Here is a 17,021-nt window from a genome sequence, read left to right on the forward strand (position 1 = left end):
AATAGGTCATTGAAACTTTAACAAAGTGTTTTCCTCGCCACAGTTTAAAAAGCTGATGGATGGGGCTGGTGAAATCTCAAATCCATATATTACGTTATCTATGTAAGGACTGACCATCCATGTCACGTCTACTCCCGCTCCTCCTCTCTGGCGCTCGTTGTCGCCAGTTTACTTATTATTATGCACACCTGTCACCATCGTTACACGCACCTCCAACTCATGAGACTCACCTGGACTCCATCACTTCTACGATTACTTCCCCTATATCTGTCACTCCCTTTGGTTCTTTCCTCGGGTGTTATTGTTTCTGTTGATATGTTTCATGTCTGCTCTTTCGTGTTAATTGTTTTGTTCTATTTATTATAAAATTTGCACTCCCAGTACTTGCTTCCCGACTCCCAGCGTACACATTACAGAATAACGCCTCACCAAAGGGACGCAACAGGGATTTTTTTGTTTATTTTTTATTTTTTACTGGTGACGTCGAGTCCAAGGGTGCCTGCCGAAGCAACAGGGGATGCCTCAGCTGGCTTGATAGGTTGACAAGCTTCGGCTGGCTCGTCAGGCTTCCATGCCTCAGCTGGCTTGATAGGTTGACAAGCTTCAGCTGGCTCATCAGGCTTCCATGCCTCAGCTGGCTTGATAGGTTGACAAGCTTCGGCTGGCTCGTCAGGCTTCCATGCCTCAGCTGGCTCGACAGGTTCTCAAGCTTCGGTTGGCTTGTCAGGCTTCCATGCCTCAGCTGGCTCGACAGGTTCTCAAGCTTCGGTTGGCTTGTCAGGCTTCCATGCCTCAGCTGGCTCGACAGGTTCTCAAGCTTCGGTTGGCTTGTCAGGCTTCCATGCCTCAGCTGGCTCGACAGGTTCTCAAGCTTCGGTTGGCAAGGCCAGGCTTCCATGCCTCAGCTGGCTTGATAGGTTGACAAGCTTCGACTGGCTCGTCAGGCTTCCATGCCTCAGCTGGCTTGATAGGTTGACAAGCTTCGGCTGGCTCGTCAGGCTTCCATGCCTCAGCTGGCTTGATAGGTTGACAAGCTTCGGTTGGCTCGTCAGGCTTCCATGCCTCAGCTGGCTTGATTGGTTGACAAGCTTCGGCTGGCTTGTCAGGCTTCCATGCCTCAGCTGGCTCTAGAGGGTTCCCGTGCCTCAGCTGGCTCTACAGGTTCCCGCCACTCAGCTGGCTCTACAGGTTCCTGTGTCCTTAAGCCATTTTGCCACAACTTCAGAAGTATGCTTGGGGTCATTGTCCATTTGGAAGACTCATTTGCGACCAAGCTTTAACTTCCTAACTGATGTCTTGAGATGTTGCTTCAATATATACACATAATTTCCCATCCTCATGATCCCATCCTATTTTGTGAAGTGCACCCCCACAACATGATGCTGCCACCCCCGTACTTCACGGTTGGGATGGTGTTCTTCGGCTTGCAAACCTCCCCCTTTGTCCTCCAAACATAACGATGGTCATTATGGCCAAACAGTTCTCTTTTTGTTTCATCAGACCAGAGTCGAAAAAGTACGATCTTTGTCCCCATGTGCAGTTGCAAACCGTAGTCTGGCTTTTTTATGGCGGTTTGGAGCAGTGGCTTCTTCCTTGCTGAGTGGCCTTTCAGGTTATGTCGATATAGGACTCGTTTTACTGTGGATATAGATACTTTTGTATCTGTTTCCTCCAGCATCTTCACAAGGTCCTTTGCTGTTCTGGGATTGATTTGCACTTTTCGCACCAAAGTAAGTTAATCTCCAGGAGACAGGATGTGTCTCCTTCCTGAGCAGTATGACAGCTGTGTGGTCCCATGGTGTTTATACTTGCGTACTATTGTTTGTACAGATGAGCGTGGTATCTTCAGACATTTGGAAATTGCTCCCAAGGATGAACCAGTCTACAATTTTTTTCTGAGGTATTGGCTGATTTCATTTGATTTTCCCATGATGTCAAGCAAAGAGGCACAGAGTTTGAAGGTAGGCCTTGTAATACATCCACAGATACACCTCCAATTGACTCAAATGATGTCAATTAGTCTATCAAAAGCTTCTAATTTTCTGGAATTTTCCAAGCTGTTTAAAGGCACAGTCAACTTAGTTTTTGTGAACTTCTGACCCACTGGAATTGTGATACAGTGACTTATACGTGAAATAATCTGTCTGTAAACAATTGTTAGAAAAATTACTTGTGTCGTGCACAAAGTAGATGTCCTAACCGACTTGCCAAAACTATAGTTTGTTAACAATAAATTTATGGAGTGGTTGAACAATGAGTTTTAATGACTCCAACCTAAGTGTATGTAAACTTCCGACTTCCACTGTATGTTCTATTTGTCCTCCCTGTACTTGCTTCCCGACTCCCTGTTTACACGTTACAATCCATAATATAAAAGTATTGTTTTAATCATGTTTTTAGTTTATGCAGTGTTTACATGTATTTTGTTTGCAGACATTGGAGTAAATGTGGCGTTCTTACATGTGAAACTGCAAATCACATTTTCACTTTGGAATTGCAAATGAAAAACAATCACGTGTCGAAATCACATTTGCAGTTTCATATGTGAAACACTTTCACCTGTGAAAAGCTTACTTTCACATATGGAATTTCACATTCACACTGCAAATTAGATTTTTACATGATGTTTTTCACATGTGAAAATGCAATTTAGTGATTTTTTTTTAAATTGGATTTTTATTCACATGTGAAAATATGGTGTTAACATATGAATTCTAAATTCAATACATGTGTGAAATGTAAGCTCAATATGTGAAAACAGCTATTTCACATGAAACTGCAACTAACATGTTTTCTGTTGTAAGGGCACACCCCACTGATCTATCAGTAAAAGGCGTTACCTAGGAAATTCCAGCTCTCTATCACTTCTTTGAACAAAAACAACACCCATGTGTCTCTTTTCAAAGAAAATACATTAAAAGGGAGATATTGGTGAACATTTTCTGTGCTCCTTGTCTGTCTCTACAGCGCAGGGGAAAGTAACGGATAGGCAGAAAATACAAATCACTTAGAGGAAGAGTGGGGAATATGGAATTGGTAGAACAAGTGAAAAAAATATATACATTTAGCAGTTATGTGCTGTAGACTGACTGATTCTGTGGAGTATGAATCTACTGGAAGTAACTATAGCTGTGCCCGCAGGCTATCTTTGAGTTACAGTTCTTCCCTTCCTGTTCTCTGCCTTGAAACTCTCATATCTGCCTGCGCAGAGAGAGCTCACGGGGGAATATGAGCTGGGAGACATTAAATTGACCTTGGGGAGGAACTTTGAACACCAGCCTCTCGTGGACAGCTTATTTTGTTCTGATTGGTTGAAGATGCACCTATTGGGTTTATATCGCTAATGAATACTGAATCACCGTTCAGCTATCCCACAACCCCCACCACCTGTGACCGCTTTAGACTTGTCAAGGTTAGGTTTATTTAGATAGAGAGCTGGGACAGAACAGAAGGAGGGAGTGTGCTGAGACATAAAGAGAGAAACACAGAGTGGGACAGAGATGAATGAAGACGGAATCGTTCAGTACGGGTTGGGAACAGTCTGCGGATGGATGGTTAAATGGGACAGAAGAATGTACAGTATTACTATTGAAATAGAGAGTGGTATCAGAGGTTAATACTCCTTCAAAGTAGATATTGATTGTGCTGCTCTATTTGCAACAAATATAAATTGAGCTACTGTAGGATACCAGACCAGCATGTCCTGAAGAACCCCCACTCTGTACGGTCAACAACAAGCCCCCAAAGTGGGGACCATCTATGGAGTAAGATACAGTACCGGTAAACAAATTTCATTTCAATGAATCATGTGGAATGGAAAGCAGCCTGTCTTAATCTATTAGAATTTATGATTCAATGCTAACTTAAAAGAGTCTATTGACACCTGTGCATCAACCAAATTAACATAACACACGAATCCCCATCAAAATCCGGCAGTTTAATCTAGAGATATCAGCCTTTTGCATCTACGGTGGAAAGTGTCAGAGCTACGGTGCTGTTTGTCAGACCAGGAGGCATCCTGAAAATAGGTATTCTCACAAAAACTTACTTTTGGCTGGAATTTCTATTAAAAAGCTCTAAAATAAATGTTATGTCATTATTTCTAAATGCATTTAAGAAATAATCAAACGGAAATTGAAAGCCATTATTATTTTTTTTTAAATCATTCTGAAACTGAACTGACCTCAAAAAGCACTAATCACTCAGCACTAGTGGACTGACGAAGTGTTTCTCTGTTCTGCCATATTTTCTGACTTTTTGGACTTTTGGTGCAGGTTGTTCTGTGTTGCTCCTCTCCAGCAGCAGCCTGAGCCCCGTGACACAGATGGATAGGTAGCTACAGGCCCAGGTAGATGGATTGCCCTGCTGAGACCACAGGAGAAGGACAGAAGAGAGAGATAAAGACTCCCATATCACTGTGCTACTACAGCCTCCACAGCCCCCAGGAGTCAACAGAACAGCGGAGCCAGAATACTGTCTGTCTTTCTGGGGTGAAGTCAGACCTCTGCCAGAGAAGGGTTTCAGGTATTTGTCTCATTCCAGGCACTGTTCCATGGTATTGTGTTTCTTTAATGGTGAAGTTTTCAGACACTTTAAAAGTTAGCTTATGAAAACACAATTATTGTTTAACTGTTGGGTAAGGGAAAGGTGTGGCCCACAATACAGAGAGCTTAGCTGTCTATTCAGCACCACCATAAGTCCTAAGTAATCAGCACCTTGGACAGCGCCCAACTCTTTGCTTTCATGTTTCTTGACAACTAAATCAAATATCAACCAAAATCGGATTTTGATCGAACATTTATGCCCTGTGAGTAGTCTCTATCCACTCTTTGGAATGCATCAAGCTCTCAAAAACTGATGACATTGCTAATAGCCCACAGTAGATAAGAATTAGAGCAACAGTGTTGCTTTGTACACATAATTTACAATGATAAAACCTATAATGACATGTCCAGCACCAAATCAGACAAATCAGTGACAGAGAGACTAACATGGAATATTAATTTGAAGCCACATATAAGAACAAAAAGCAGCATCTCCTTTCCATAATTATGTTTTAAGTGTTTTTCATGCTTTACTGTATATACTGAGGAAAAGAGTGAATATCAAAAGTGAAGGCCTACAATGGCTATAGACCATAAACAACATTTTAATAACTTTTATTCAAGGCAAAATTAACACCCTCGGGGGCAATTGATAAAGACGGGCCTGTTGGGACTGGCCTCAGATCTGTTGGGACTGGCCTCAGATCTGTTGGGACTGGCCTCAGATCTGTTGGGACTGGCCTCAGATCTGTTGGGACTGGCCTCAGATCTGTTGGGACTGGCCTCAGATCTGTTGGGACTGGCCTCAGATCTGTTGGGACTGGCCTCAGATCTGTTGGGACTGGCCTCAGATCTGTTGGGACTGGCCTCAGATCTGTTGGGACTGGCCTCAGATCTGTTGGGACTGGCCTCAGATCTGTTGGGACTGGCCTCAGATCTGTTGGGACTGGCCTCAGATCTGTTGGGACTGGCCTCAGATCTGTTGGGACTGGCCTCAGATTTGACTCTGTGCTCCTGTTATTGAAGAGAGACCGATGAGTTCAGATACAGTACGCAGAAGTGTCAGGGTTTGTCTGGGGGAAATTCTCTGTCCTTACATGAAGTAAAATTATTTAGTTGAGGCAAGTCAAGCCTGCACTTGATACATGTTTCAGTAAAAAGCATCATCTTTGTAGGGCCACTATTTTAAGAAGACTGCAATGTTTTCTTTTGAAAAAGGTGACTTTCTATCCAGACAACCTTTTTTTTCATCCTTTTTTTTCATCATGAAATATTAATGTTAAGACATAACGTATATGTGTTTATAGTCCTGAGGTTTCAATGCCATACAGCATGACATTTCCATTTCCTAAAGATGTGTAGAGGTAGGTATGATACCATGTAACTTACTGTACCTGACCAAATAGGAATTAGCAGGCTGAGGACTGTTTGCACATACAGCAAGTGCTCCTGGGAAAACAATGTGGTCTCATTTACCGCAGACATCACAAATAAGGCATGTTTTTTATACATATATATATATATAACATGTATGGCCTGAGATGGGGACTTTTGAAAACTGATGCATTTTTACTATAGGTGTTTGTCAAATGTATAAGATGTTTAGATTCACAACAGTAATGGCACAATTCTTAATCCACCAATAACAAAGCAGTGTTTGGTGACTGATGTCTTTGCCCATGATCCACATGATATCCTGTGCATTATTATCAATCTCATTCAAATCGGAGAGTTTACTTTGCCAAACTAAATGACGTGCCATGCCATAAAAATAGATCATTAATATTTCCTGAAATGACGGCAAACGTGCCACGGTGCCATTCTATGAAATATATATGATGTCACATTAAAGAAAGGAGATGTAAATAAAGACCATTTCTGTGCACCACAACAAATGAAGACAGCTTCTGAACAATCATTAGGTTTATGACATGCACCACTATTCAACTATGAGGTCTTACTCAGTGCTGTTTACTACATCTGTCACAAATCACACACTTCTGCAAAGTGTAGAGGGAGTACCAACTCAACCAGTCTAAAACAAAAGTACCCAGCTGGTACAATGAGTTGAAACCACCCATTGTGACATTATTGTAACGGCTCTCATTTGTAGAAGGAGACAAATGCTCAGCGTGGTAGGCATACATCGTATTTTTATTGACAACACCAAACAAAATAACAAAGACAAAAAAAAACGAAAGCCCAAAAGGAAAATGTCAACTTATACATGATCCCCAATCAAAGACAACGATACACAGCTGCCTCTGATTGGGAACCACACTCGGCCAAAAACAAAGAAATAGAAAACATAGACTTTCCCGCCCGAGTCACACCCTGACCTAACCAGACATAGAGAATAATAAGGATCTCTAAGGTCAGGGTGTGACAATTATTTACTTAAATGGGGATGCCAGTTCTACTCATTCTAGGTCTGTGCTTGTAATGTTGTCATTGAAACCAGCTTTGGCCTCTGGGTAATCCCAGTTTTCTTCAGTCTATTGGAATCCAGTGACACTGATGATGAGGAAGCTGTTTAATGAGGTTAACACAGTGTTGTGTGACCCCGATGGATGGAGTGAAATTTAAATCAGAGCAAAACACACAACAAAGCAGCTGGTTGAACACCTCCCTCCAATCAATAACACACCAATCAATAGTTGGATCAATGATACTGTGCTGAGAGCAATGCTGACCCGACAGCATAGGATTTTAGACTGTCTAAAACAAGGATGGGACAGGGGATCATCTCAGACCATCTAAAATAAACAAGATCTCTCTCTCTCTCTCTCTCTCTCTCTCTCTCTCTCTCTCTCTCTCTCTCTCTCAGAAAGCGAATACAAGGCCTCATTGTTTTACACATGACTAGAGGAAATAGGGGATGATGTGTAACAGTGGATATTAGCCAGATAACGGCCAAAGACAACATCTGCTGTGGGCCAATAGTAAAGGTTACCCATTCCTACTGTATCTTCCTTCTTCAGTGGAATACTAATTTACTTGGCCCTTTTCTCTTAAGTATGAAGTTGATTCAATTCACCCTCGACAGAAAAGGGCAACAGAGAGCATGAACATCCATCTCCCACAGCGAGAGCTCTTCATGCGCTCAATGAAAATATTGCTTCATTTAGATTTAATGACTTGTGTCTACTCTTTGCAGCCGATGGCACGGCCCCGTCTCAGTTACAATAACAATAATGGACTGCTTTTATAGGCCGCCCTTCACGTCCAAAAAGCTGGAGAGCTCTTTACCCACTACGTAAAGGAACGAGTGCAAATAAATCTCAGAGCTCATGAAATAAGTTTAATGATCCAATGAGGTAGGGAAGGGAGGGGGTGCACAACAGTGCCCTTCAAAGTCAACTGATACAATAAAAAGGTTACACAACTGCTATGCAGTGAAACGAGTGTTAAAGTAAAACTCCGCTCAAAAACAATATTTTGGTATTTTTTTCATTAGTCCGCTGTTGATAAAGTCCCAAAAATGTTTGCATGTCAGCAGTCAAGTTTTCAAGATATTGGACTGTTAAGAGGCAAGGTGTCACTGGCCATATCATCATGGTGATGCAAAATGCATCATATGACATAAAATAATGAACCTAGCCTATACCCCCCAGTTTAGCCTAGAGAAAGTCAGTTGGTAGTTGTAACCTTGTCCCCACATACAGGTAAGTGAGAAACAACATATTACATACAAATTCCTGTTTCTCATTTTAATAGTTTAGCAGACGCTCTTATCCAAGGAGTTAGTGCGTACATTTTCATATGTTTTTTCTCTCCATACTGGTCCCCCATGGGAATCTAACTCACAACCCTGGCGCTGCAAGCGCCATGCTCTACCAACTGAGCTACACAAGAATTCATTACACCTGGGGAGACAGAAGAGAGTTCACAGCCCCTAATCACGTGCCTCCTCACTTCTTTATGACAGATGGTGTTTTCTGCTGTCACACTAGAGTTCCCCTGAACACAACTCAACACTCACTGGCTGTTAACAACACAGTCTGTGTACCTCACCTTTCTTCACATATCCCCTTGGTCTTCAGCAGAAAGACACAGTAAGGTGAGTGAACGTTGAGGTGACAGGATCAATAGCTCTTGCTCTCAGACAGACGATGAGCAAAAAGATGCACCTAGCACAAATTACTCAGCTATCCTACTCAAGTACTAACCCCACTTATTATAAACCCTGAACTTGTATAGAACAGGACTACTATGAACGATTCATCGAAAACTCAAGTGATTAAGATTGAATAGTTGGAAAACTGTTTCATACCAATTCATTACTTTCCACCCACCCACTAGGCAAAGACGTTTGAACAATAACATATTGAAATAACGTTTCAGACTGCATGTTTTGTTAGCGGGATGAAAGTGATTTCTTGCACAGTAATAAAAAAATAAAACAACGGTATCTGTCTGGTAAGAGATATAGTAAAATGGCTTCTGGTTTAGCGGTCTACCTTAATTAACAGCCTAACTGGGGAGTCAATGAGCATTATCACAGTGGTACAATGCACTTAGACTGTAGGGTGTGACTGAATAGCTCATCAGATGGAGAGTGACTGATTTTGGGCTGGATTTGAAAGCTCTATAGCTATAGAGGGACCAGTTAGGACGGGTATGCCTCTTTATCCATTTGCCCAAATCGGCAGACTATATCAAGCCATTTATGTTTATATAATAACAAAGGTCTACTTCCATGAGCCACTAGGTGTGATCCAACATACTGCGCAGTGCATCTTTTCTTTATCTTTCTCAAACTCATCACTTCCTCTCTCTTTCCTGTTTCTCTGACAGTAGCTTCAGTTGCTAACCCCAGAGAGCTCTGCCTCATCATCATCATGGCCATAAGGAATCCATTCCCCTCCGCATCCCAGCAGGGAGATGTCATGGACCATGTAATGCTACAAGGAAGTACAAACGGGCACACAAACATGCAGTGAACACAGCAGAGACACATCACTAACACTGGAGTGGAGCCTATCCTCACTGTGCGACTCTCTATTAAAACACAGGTTCAGACTGCCCACCTTGCATGACACAATTAAAACCAGATAACTCTTTAACCTTGTTTAGTTTATAACAGTTGTCGTGGAAATGACCACTAAGGACTCCAAGTCAAAGTTAAATGAACGTATCTTTATTATCAAAGCCAGAGAGGTTAGAAGAAACGTAATACTAAAAGTACAAGTCTGTCAAAAGCTCTGAAGGGGTGCTCTCCCTTCAGCACTCTTTATACTCGTGCACAAACTGGACGTCTCTGCTCTCAGGGTGCAATAGGCTGATCATGACCTTGCACACACAGTTTCTAGGCGTTGGGGAAAAGTATCAATGTGTTCCCTTCTTTGTGTTCTTCTATCAGTCCCTTCCCTGAGAGCAAAGTCACAGAACATTCTAACACAATAACAAGAAACAACACGCTAAATGTAATTACGCATTTGCGGAGACACCGAAGACACAAACATTTGCACTACCTGCACGGGGTATAGCTATAATATGTACAATGGTTATTTGATACCTGAAACACACTATACACGCACACACAGACTCACGCATGCAAGCGCAAGCTCTTTTACCTCCTTTCTGGTTGGCATCTGCTCATGTCTGCTCATTCGTGTCAAAGTGGCCACTGAAGCCATGTGAGTGATGAGCCTAAACACAGACAATGTCAGGCTATGATTCCTATATCCTAGTTGGCATGGAGAACACAGCAGACATGCCAGAGTAATGGCTAGGGACACATGATGGAGCTCGCCACTGATCCACTGCATCTGGAGAAAAATGAACTTCTGTGGGAGCTAATGAGTCTGTTTTGCAAGATTCCCCGAGTCATTTATGAAACACATCCATATTCATTACAGGGAGCCTTTTTTGTCTGTCAATGTTGATATTTTCTGGAGACAAACATGAGTAACTTATGCCTTTAGATCTGTAAAGCAGGGATAAAGTAGGTGTCGTCTGCTGTAACGCAATAAATCAACACAGATTCCACAGAGACAAACTCTGACAGTTAGCCAGTTACATCATCAAACTGTTATGGATCTCTGACCTATACTGCATAGTGTGTAAACTGTACTAGCATTTCATGTACTTCCTTAAAAGTGCAGTATTTGCAGAATATTCTCAATTCAAATTCTCTCATACTGTAACTTTGGCCCCCTAGGCCCATATTAGTTAGCATTTCAAATCATTGAAAACACTGTCCACAGTATTCATAATTTAGTACTGCATCCAATAGAGACTTAGATTCATGTTGGGACTATATTCTGAATCAAACTGGCATTTTATCTCATGCAGTATATTTCATTTCTCACTACGAGGGGAAGTTTAAGGTTCTGCAGATTCATTAGTTGACAGATTGTAATTCATCTTGGATGATATTCTCCAAGGCTTGACTTTAATAAATCTGCTTTCCACCACACAGAGGCTGAATTCAATACTTATGGGGCATTCAAGTACCCATCGGAAGTGGAAAACTTCCCAGTAAGGAAGTCTTAAAGTGGAACTGACAGAGTTTATATAAGGCCACAAGGCGAGACCCAGATTCAGACACGGGAGGCAGATGGTTTGAGTCTTGATATTTATTAAACACTCCAAATGGGGTAGGGAAGAGAATGGTCGTGGACAGGCAAAGGTCAAAACCAGTTCAGAGTCCAGGAGGTACAGAGTGGCAGGCAGGCTCAAGGTCAGGGCAGGCAAAAAGGTCAGGCAGGTGGGTACGGAGTCCAGAAAACAGGCAAGGGTCAAAAACCGGGAGGACTAGCAAAAGAGAATAGAAGGAGGAGTACAGGAAAACCGCTGGTTGACTTGAAAAACATACAAGACGAACTGGCACAAAGAGACAGGAAACATAGGGATGTATACACCAGGGATAATAAGCGACACCTGGAGGGGGTGGAGACAATCACAAGACAGGTTAAACAGATCAAGGTGTGACAGTTTTAGCAACATGAAATCTTATTCAAATCTGTTCATATACACCCCAGGAAGAATGACTGAATGACTTAGATATGGTAATTTTCATGTGTTCATAAATTCATAGAATGTTTGGGGAGGGATTTGTGAAAATTCTATAGCAATAGAGTGGGAAATTAGATATCTTGTCCAGGACCGTGTCCATACAGACCGGTGCACCACAGCCAATCATAGCTACAGTAGGCCTATATTCAAATAAGCCATTCTCCACACAGGCCAGCCATCATACACTTTGAACTGAACTGTGATTACAGGCAGTAGCAACAGTGTGACTTTAGATCATTAGAACGAATTGGCCAAAAAATACACTTGAATGGATTTCTGCAAAAATGTAAAGTCCTCTTACAAATGGGAACTTCACAGTCCTATTGATCAAACAACCATGAAAATGTATGCCATCTCTCCCTCAGTTGTCTATGCACATCAATAACACAAATTTAAACAACTAATGTTAGCCAGAACGAGATGAGCTAAAATATAGCAATGGAACATTAGATAAAGCCTCAAACTTTTTTTAGCTAGTTGCCTGTCACAATTGCACTGATAAACGATGGGGAATAGTAACCTGTTCGTCCTTCTGAAGCTTGCCTGCCAGTGCAAGCTTGTCCCAATCCACGTTTTGACAACTTGGAACTTGCCTGTCCACCCATTTGATAGATAACAAATACATTTTATTGACAACTAATAGATGTGAATAACAGCCATTAAAATCCCACATTGCTAGCTAGCTATCAAAGTGATTCACGAACCAAATGACACCTGCATCTCTACAGTAGCTGTAGCTAATGAAAATGATAAAAGGAGGAAGAGTCGGTCACTCCTCCAATTAGATGACATCCCCTCAGCAACTTGCTAGCTAGCTAACATTAGGCTCCGGGTTTTTAGCTTGCTACATAAATAGATATGCTAGCCCAGGGGTGTCGTACTCAATCACGGCAATATTGAAAAAAATAAAAGATTTGCGGCCCAGACATAGCGTATTTATTTTTACAAAAAAAATTCCACTGCTACCCAAAATGGCCATTGTTTTATTTTACATAATTTTTCTCCAGAATGTCCACTTATATACATAGGATACTGTGTATAGCATTTTAACATATTAAAACAAAAGATACAAGTATTTGTCTAGCCTTTGCTGCTATGCTTGCAGATGTGCGTAATATGCTGCGCCCCTAATCAAAAAGTATTTAATAACTCCAAATATCAAAAAGCGTAGCTATAGTTTAAACTGAAAACATGTTTTTCATTTCTTTGAATGCAACATTGCTGTATGGTGCCCTCAAAATGTATTGTAGTTGAGTAGCCAGCCGAGGCTACTGCTCAAATGTTGTTGTAACAGGCCTACATGTTTCTCCTTCGCGTGGTGTTTTGTGGCAGGTTTTGTTTTTTGGTTATTCATTGTCAAGCTTAAAAACTGAAGCCAGACTGCAACATCTTAGTAGTCTAGCTAGGACTGTGGCATATACATGCACACCTTCCCTCCGCTGTGTGCTGTAAACGGGACACACGAAAGCAGTGCAATTGATGTTTAATTCACCAATGCGAACGTATCAGGCTGTAAGATAGTAGATGACTCAACTGTTGACTCATTTATACTGGCTTGTGTTTCCTACTCAGTCCCTCTGGCCTTGTGTTTGAGACATGTGCACTAGCCTATTAGACATGTTATGACTGACTTGTGATCATTGCCCTTGCTAGTTTTATTGTATTGACATTCCCAGCCTTAGTTTCAGTCGTTCGTTTTTGTTCAAAAATATTGAGTCATTGAAACTGAAACACTGCACCTCAAATGGGTGGAGGCAGCAAACAATGTACCAGGACAGCTGTGATTTACAACCTGATACCAATCTTTTTTGACTACCAAGAAATATATTGGTGAATAATATGAATCATGCATTGAACTGCATTCATCTATTCTACCAAAAATGTACGTCATGGTATTTTGAGTAAAATAGTACCTCATTTTAAAAACTCTTATGAATGTGGTTTTGAAGTGTGAACTGGGAATTTTATATTTTTGACTGATATTATGACTGTCTGTTTGTTTCATAACTGCAATGTAGTTAAAACCCCTTCAGTTCCACTTTAAATACAGCATGATTGTGTTCAAGTGCTTTTGAAGTCGGAACAATTCTTATACCAATAAGATTTTAGCTAGCTAGAGAAGCTAGCTAGCGTTGGTTATAATAGAGTTAGCTAGCTTGCTTAACATTGACAATATGGTCAGAAGAGCTTCATTATCCACTTTGATAAATGTGTCATTGTTTAAAGCTGTGGTGAAACGTCACAACTCGGCAACTCTGTAACAACATTTTCTCAGCTTCCCCACTTTTCACTTCAAGTGAAACTTCCCAGTCAGAACTCCGAACTTCCAATAACTCCGACAGCATGAACACGCCAGTAACTAATCTTTCTGAGCAAATGTCCCAGTGACACCATTGCGTGAATTAGGTGATCTCCGTTTGTATTCGGAACATGTACACTTTAATGGTGATGTTGAGATAGGTTGATCTCTTCACTCACTTCACACAAAGTAAAACAAGCTCCACAGGAAATATTGACAGGTGTGCAGAAAGGAGGATCATCATTAAAATCCAATCACATCAATAACTTGAACAGATAATAATGAAATATTAAATAATTCAGGTTTCCATCCACTAAGAGCCAAAAAGGCATTAGTGTCCTCTAAATGATCAATGAGAACATTTTCATTTAAGGAACACGCTGGGAATGAACGTTTTATGAGAGTTGGCTCCAATGATTCCTCCTAATGATATCCTGTTCATGCTTAGAGATCCGATGAAGCGATAGCTGTGTTGAATGTGTAGAGTTACTGATCAAGTTTTAGTCCTGAACGACTCCAAAAGTGGAAACGAGTGGAGAAAACTTTTCCCACTCAAGTCTATTACAAAGCACATTTGAATGTTGTGCTCTGGAGAGATTGACTAATGAATGAAACCTTTTCATCTATAAATCAAATCAAATCAAATTTTATTGGTCACATACACATGATTAGCAGATGTAATTGCCAGTGTAGCGAAATGCTTGTATAAAACCTGCAAAGGAATTATCTCTTGTTGAAGCTTTACTACATATTTTTCTATTGTCTTGAATCATCACACAATGTAAAAGTATTTCAAAAGCAATGGATATTTTCTCACAGGAGATCAAATACAGTAGGGCAAAAAAGTATTTAGTCAGCCACCAATTGTGCAAGTTCTCCTACTTAAAAAGAGGAGAGAGGCCTGTAATTTTCATCATAGGTACACTTCAACTATGACAGACAAAATGAGAAAAAAAATCCAGACATCACATTGTAGAATTTTTAATTAATTTATTTGCAAATTATGGTGGAAAATAAGTATTTGGTCAATACAAAAGTTTATCTCAATACTTTGTTATATACCCTTTGTTGGCAATGACAGAGGTCAAATGTTTTCTGTGAGTCTTCCCAAGGTTTTCACACACGGTTGCTGGTATTTTGGCCCATTCCTCCATGCAGATCTCCTCTAGAGCAGTGATGTTTTGGGGCTGTTGCTGGACAACACGGACATTCAACTCCCTCCAAAGATTTTCTATGGGGTTGAGATCTGGAGACTGGCTAGGCCACTCCAGGACTTTGAAATGCTTCTTACGAAGTTACTCCTTCATTGCCCGGGCGGTGTGTTTGGGATCATTGTCATGCTGAAAGACCCAGCCACATTTCATCTTCTATGCCCTTGCTGATGGAAGGAGGTTTTCACTCAAAATCTCACCATACGTGGCCCCATTTATTATTTCCTTTACACGGATCAGTCGTCCTGGTCCCTTTGCAGAAAAACAGCCCCAAAGCATGATGTTTCCACCCCCATGCTTCACAGTAGGTGTGGTGTTCTTTGGATGCAACTCAGCATTCTTTGTCCTCCAAACACGAGTTGAGTTTTTAACAAAAAGTTATATTTTGGTTTCATCTGACCATATGACATTCTCCCAATCTTCTTCTGGATCATCCAAATGCTCTCTAGCAAACTTCAGACGGGCCTGGACATGTACTGGCTTTAGCAGGGGGACACGTCTGGCACTGCAGGATTTGAGTCCCTGGTGGCGTAGTGTGTTACTGATGGTAGGCTTTGTTACTTTGGTCCCAGCTCTCTGCAGGTCATTCACTAGGTCCCCCCGTGTGGTTCTGGGATTTTTGCTCACCGTTCTTGTGATAATTTTGACCCCATGTGGTGAGATCTTGCGTGGAGCCCCAGATCGAGGGAGATTATCAGTGGTCTTGTATGTCTTCCATTTCCTAATAATTGCTCCAAAAGTTGATTTATTCAAACCAAGCTGCTTACCTATTGCAGATTCAGTCTCCTCAGCCTGGTGCAGGTCTACAGTTTTGTTTCTGGTGTCCTTTGACAGCTTTATGGTCTTGGCCATAGTGGAGTTTGGAGTGTGACTGTTCGAGGTTGTGGACAGGTTTATTTTATACTGATAACAAGTTCAAACAGGTGCCATTAATACATGTAACGAGTGGAGGACAGAGGAGCCTCTTAAAGACGAAGTTACAGGTCTGTGAGAGCCAGAAATCTTGCTTGTTTGTAGGTGACCAAATACTTATTTTCCACCATAATTTGCAAATAAATTCATTACAAATCCTACAATGTGATTTTCTGTATTTTTTTTCTCATTTTGTCTGTCATCGTTGAAGTGTACCTAGAGTATATCCTATTTATTGACAGAAATATAGCACTATGTGTCTGTTACAGTGTAATGTATAATGGTGATAGTGTGATCTCAGAGCAATGGATCCCTTCCATGGTCATGGAAAACAGCACACACTGTAGCCTACATGAGATTGTCACATTAGCCCTCATAACGAGTTCCAAAACATGGCCCCAACACAACGCCTTCTGTAATCATTTGCTGATGTTCAGTACCATGACCCCACAGATAAAAACCAATTGCCATATCACAGTTTGGTACCCTGTTCTTTTCTGTTGTTGATATTGTTGTTGTTCTAGTTAGCACTCTACTTATTTGGGCTCCCGAGTGACAAAGCAGTCTAAGGCACTACATCTCACTGCTAGAGGTGTCACTACAAACCCTGGTTCGATTCCAGGCTGTATCACAACTGGCCTTGATTGGGAGTCCCATAGGGTGGCGCACAATTGGCCAGCGTTGTTCAGATTAGGGTTTGGCTGGCTAGGCCGTCATTGTAAATAAGAATTTGTTCTTAACTGACTTGCCTAGTGAAATAAAGGTTTAATAAATACTTTGAATATCAGACTGAGTCAAATGTCATGGGTAATACATTTTGGACAATGTAGTTGGAATGGAATTAACAGCCTAAAGCACTCTACTTTCTACAAATGTTATGTCAAGTTTAAGCTTTTTATTGATTCAGTGCACAAATAGGCTCAACAAAGTTTGTAACCAAATAAAAAGACCTGGGTAGATGTTAAAGGACCAACTTAAAATGGTGCTCCCTCTATCTCATATATATTTTCTATAATTCATTAAGGCTGACTATCT

The 17,021-nt window shown here is 41.1% G+C and overlaps 1 protein-coding gene across 1 annotated transcript in view; it reads right to left on the reverse strand.

Annotated features, from left to right (window-relative positions):
- Positions 1-5,174: 5,174 nt before the first annotated feature.
- Positions 5,175-17,021, reverse strand: part of LOC135556878 (brain acid soluble protein 1-like) — a 41,889-nt gene continuing 30,042 nt past the window's right edge. Inside the window, exon 3 of the mRNA XM_064990295.1 lies at positions 5,175-5,558. Coding sequence (XP_064846367.1) covers positions 5,175-5,558 — 384 coding nt within the window. The remainder of the gene's footprint in view (positions 5,559-17,021) is intronic.

The sequence above is a fragment of the Oncorhynchus masou genome, chromosome 15 (genome assembly GCF_036934945.1).
Source record: "Oncorhynchus masou masou isolate Uvic2021 chromosome 15, UVic_Omas_1.1, whole genome shotgun sequence".
Classification (NCBI taxonomy): Eukaryota; Metazoa; Chordata; class Actinopteri; order Salmoniformes; family Salmonidae; genus Oncorhynchus; species Oncorhynchus masou.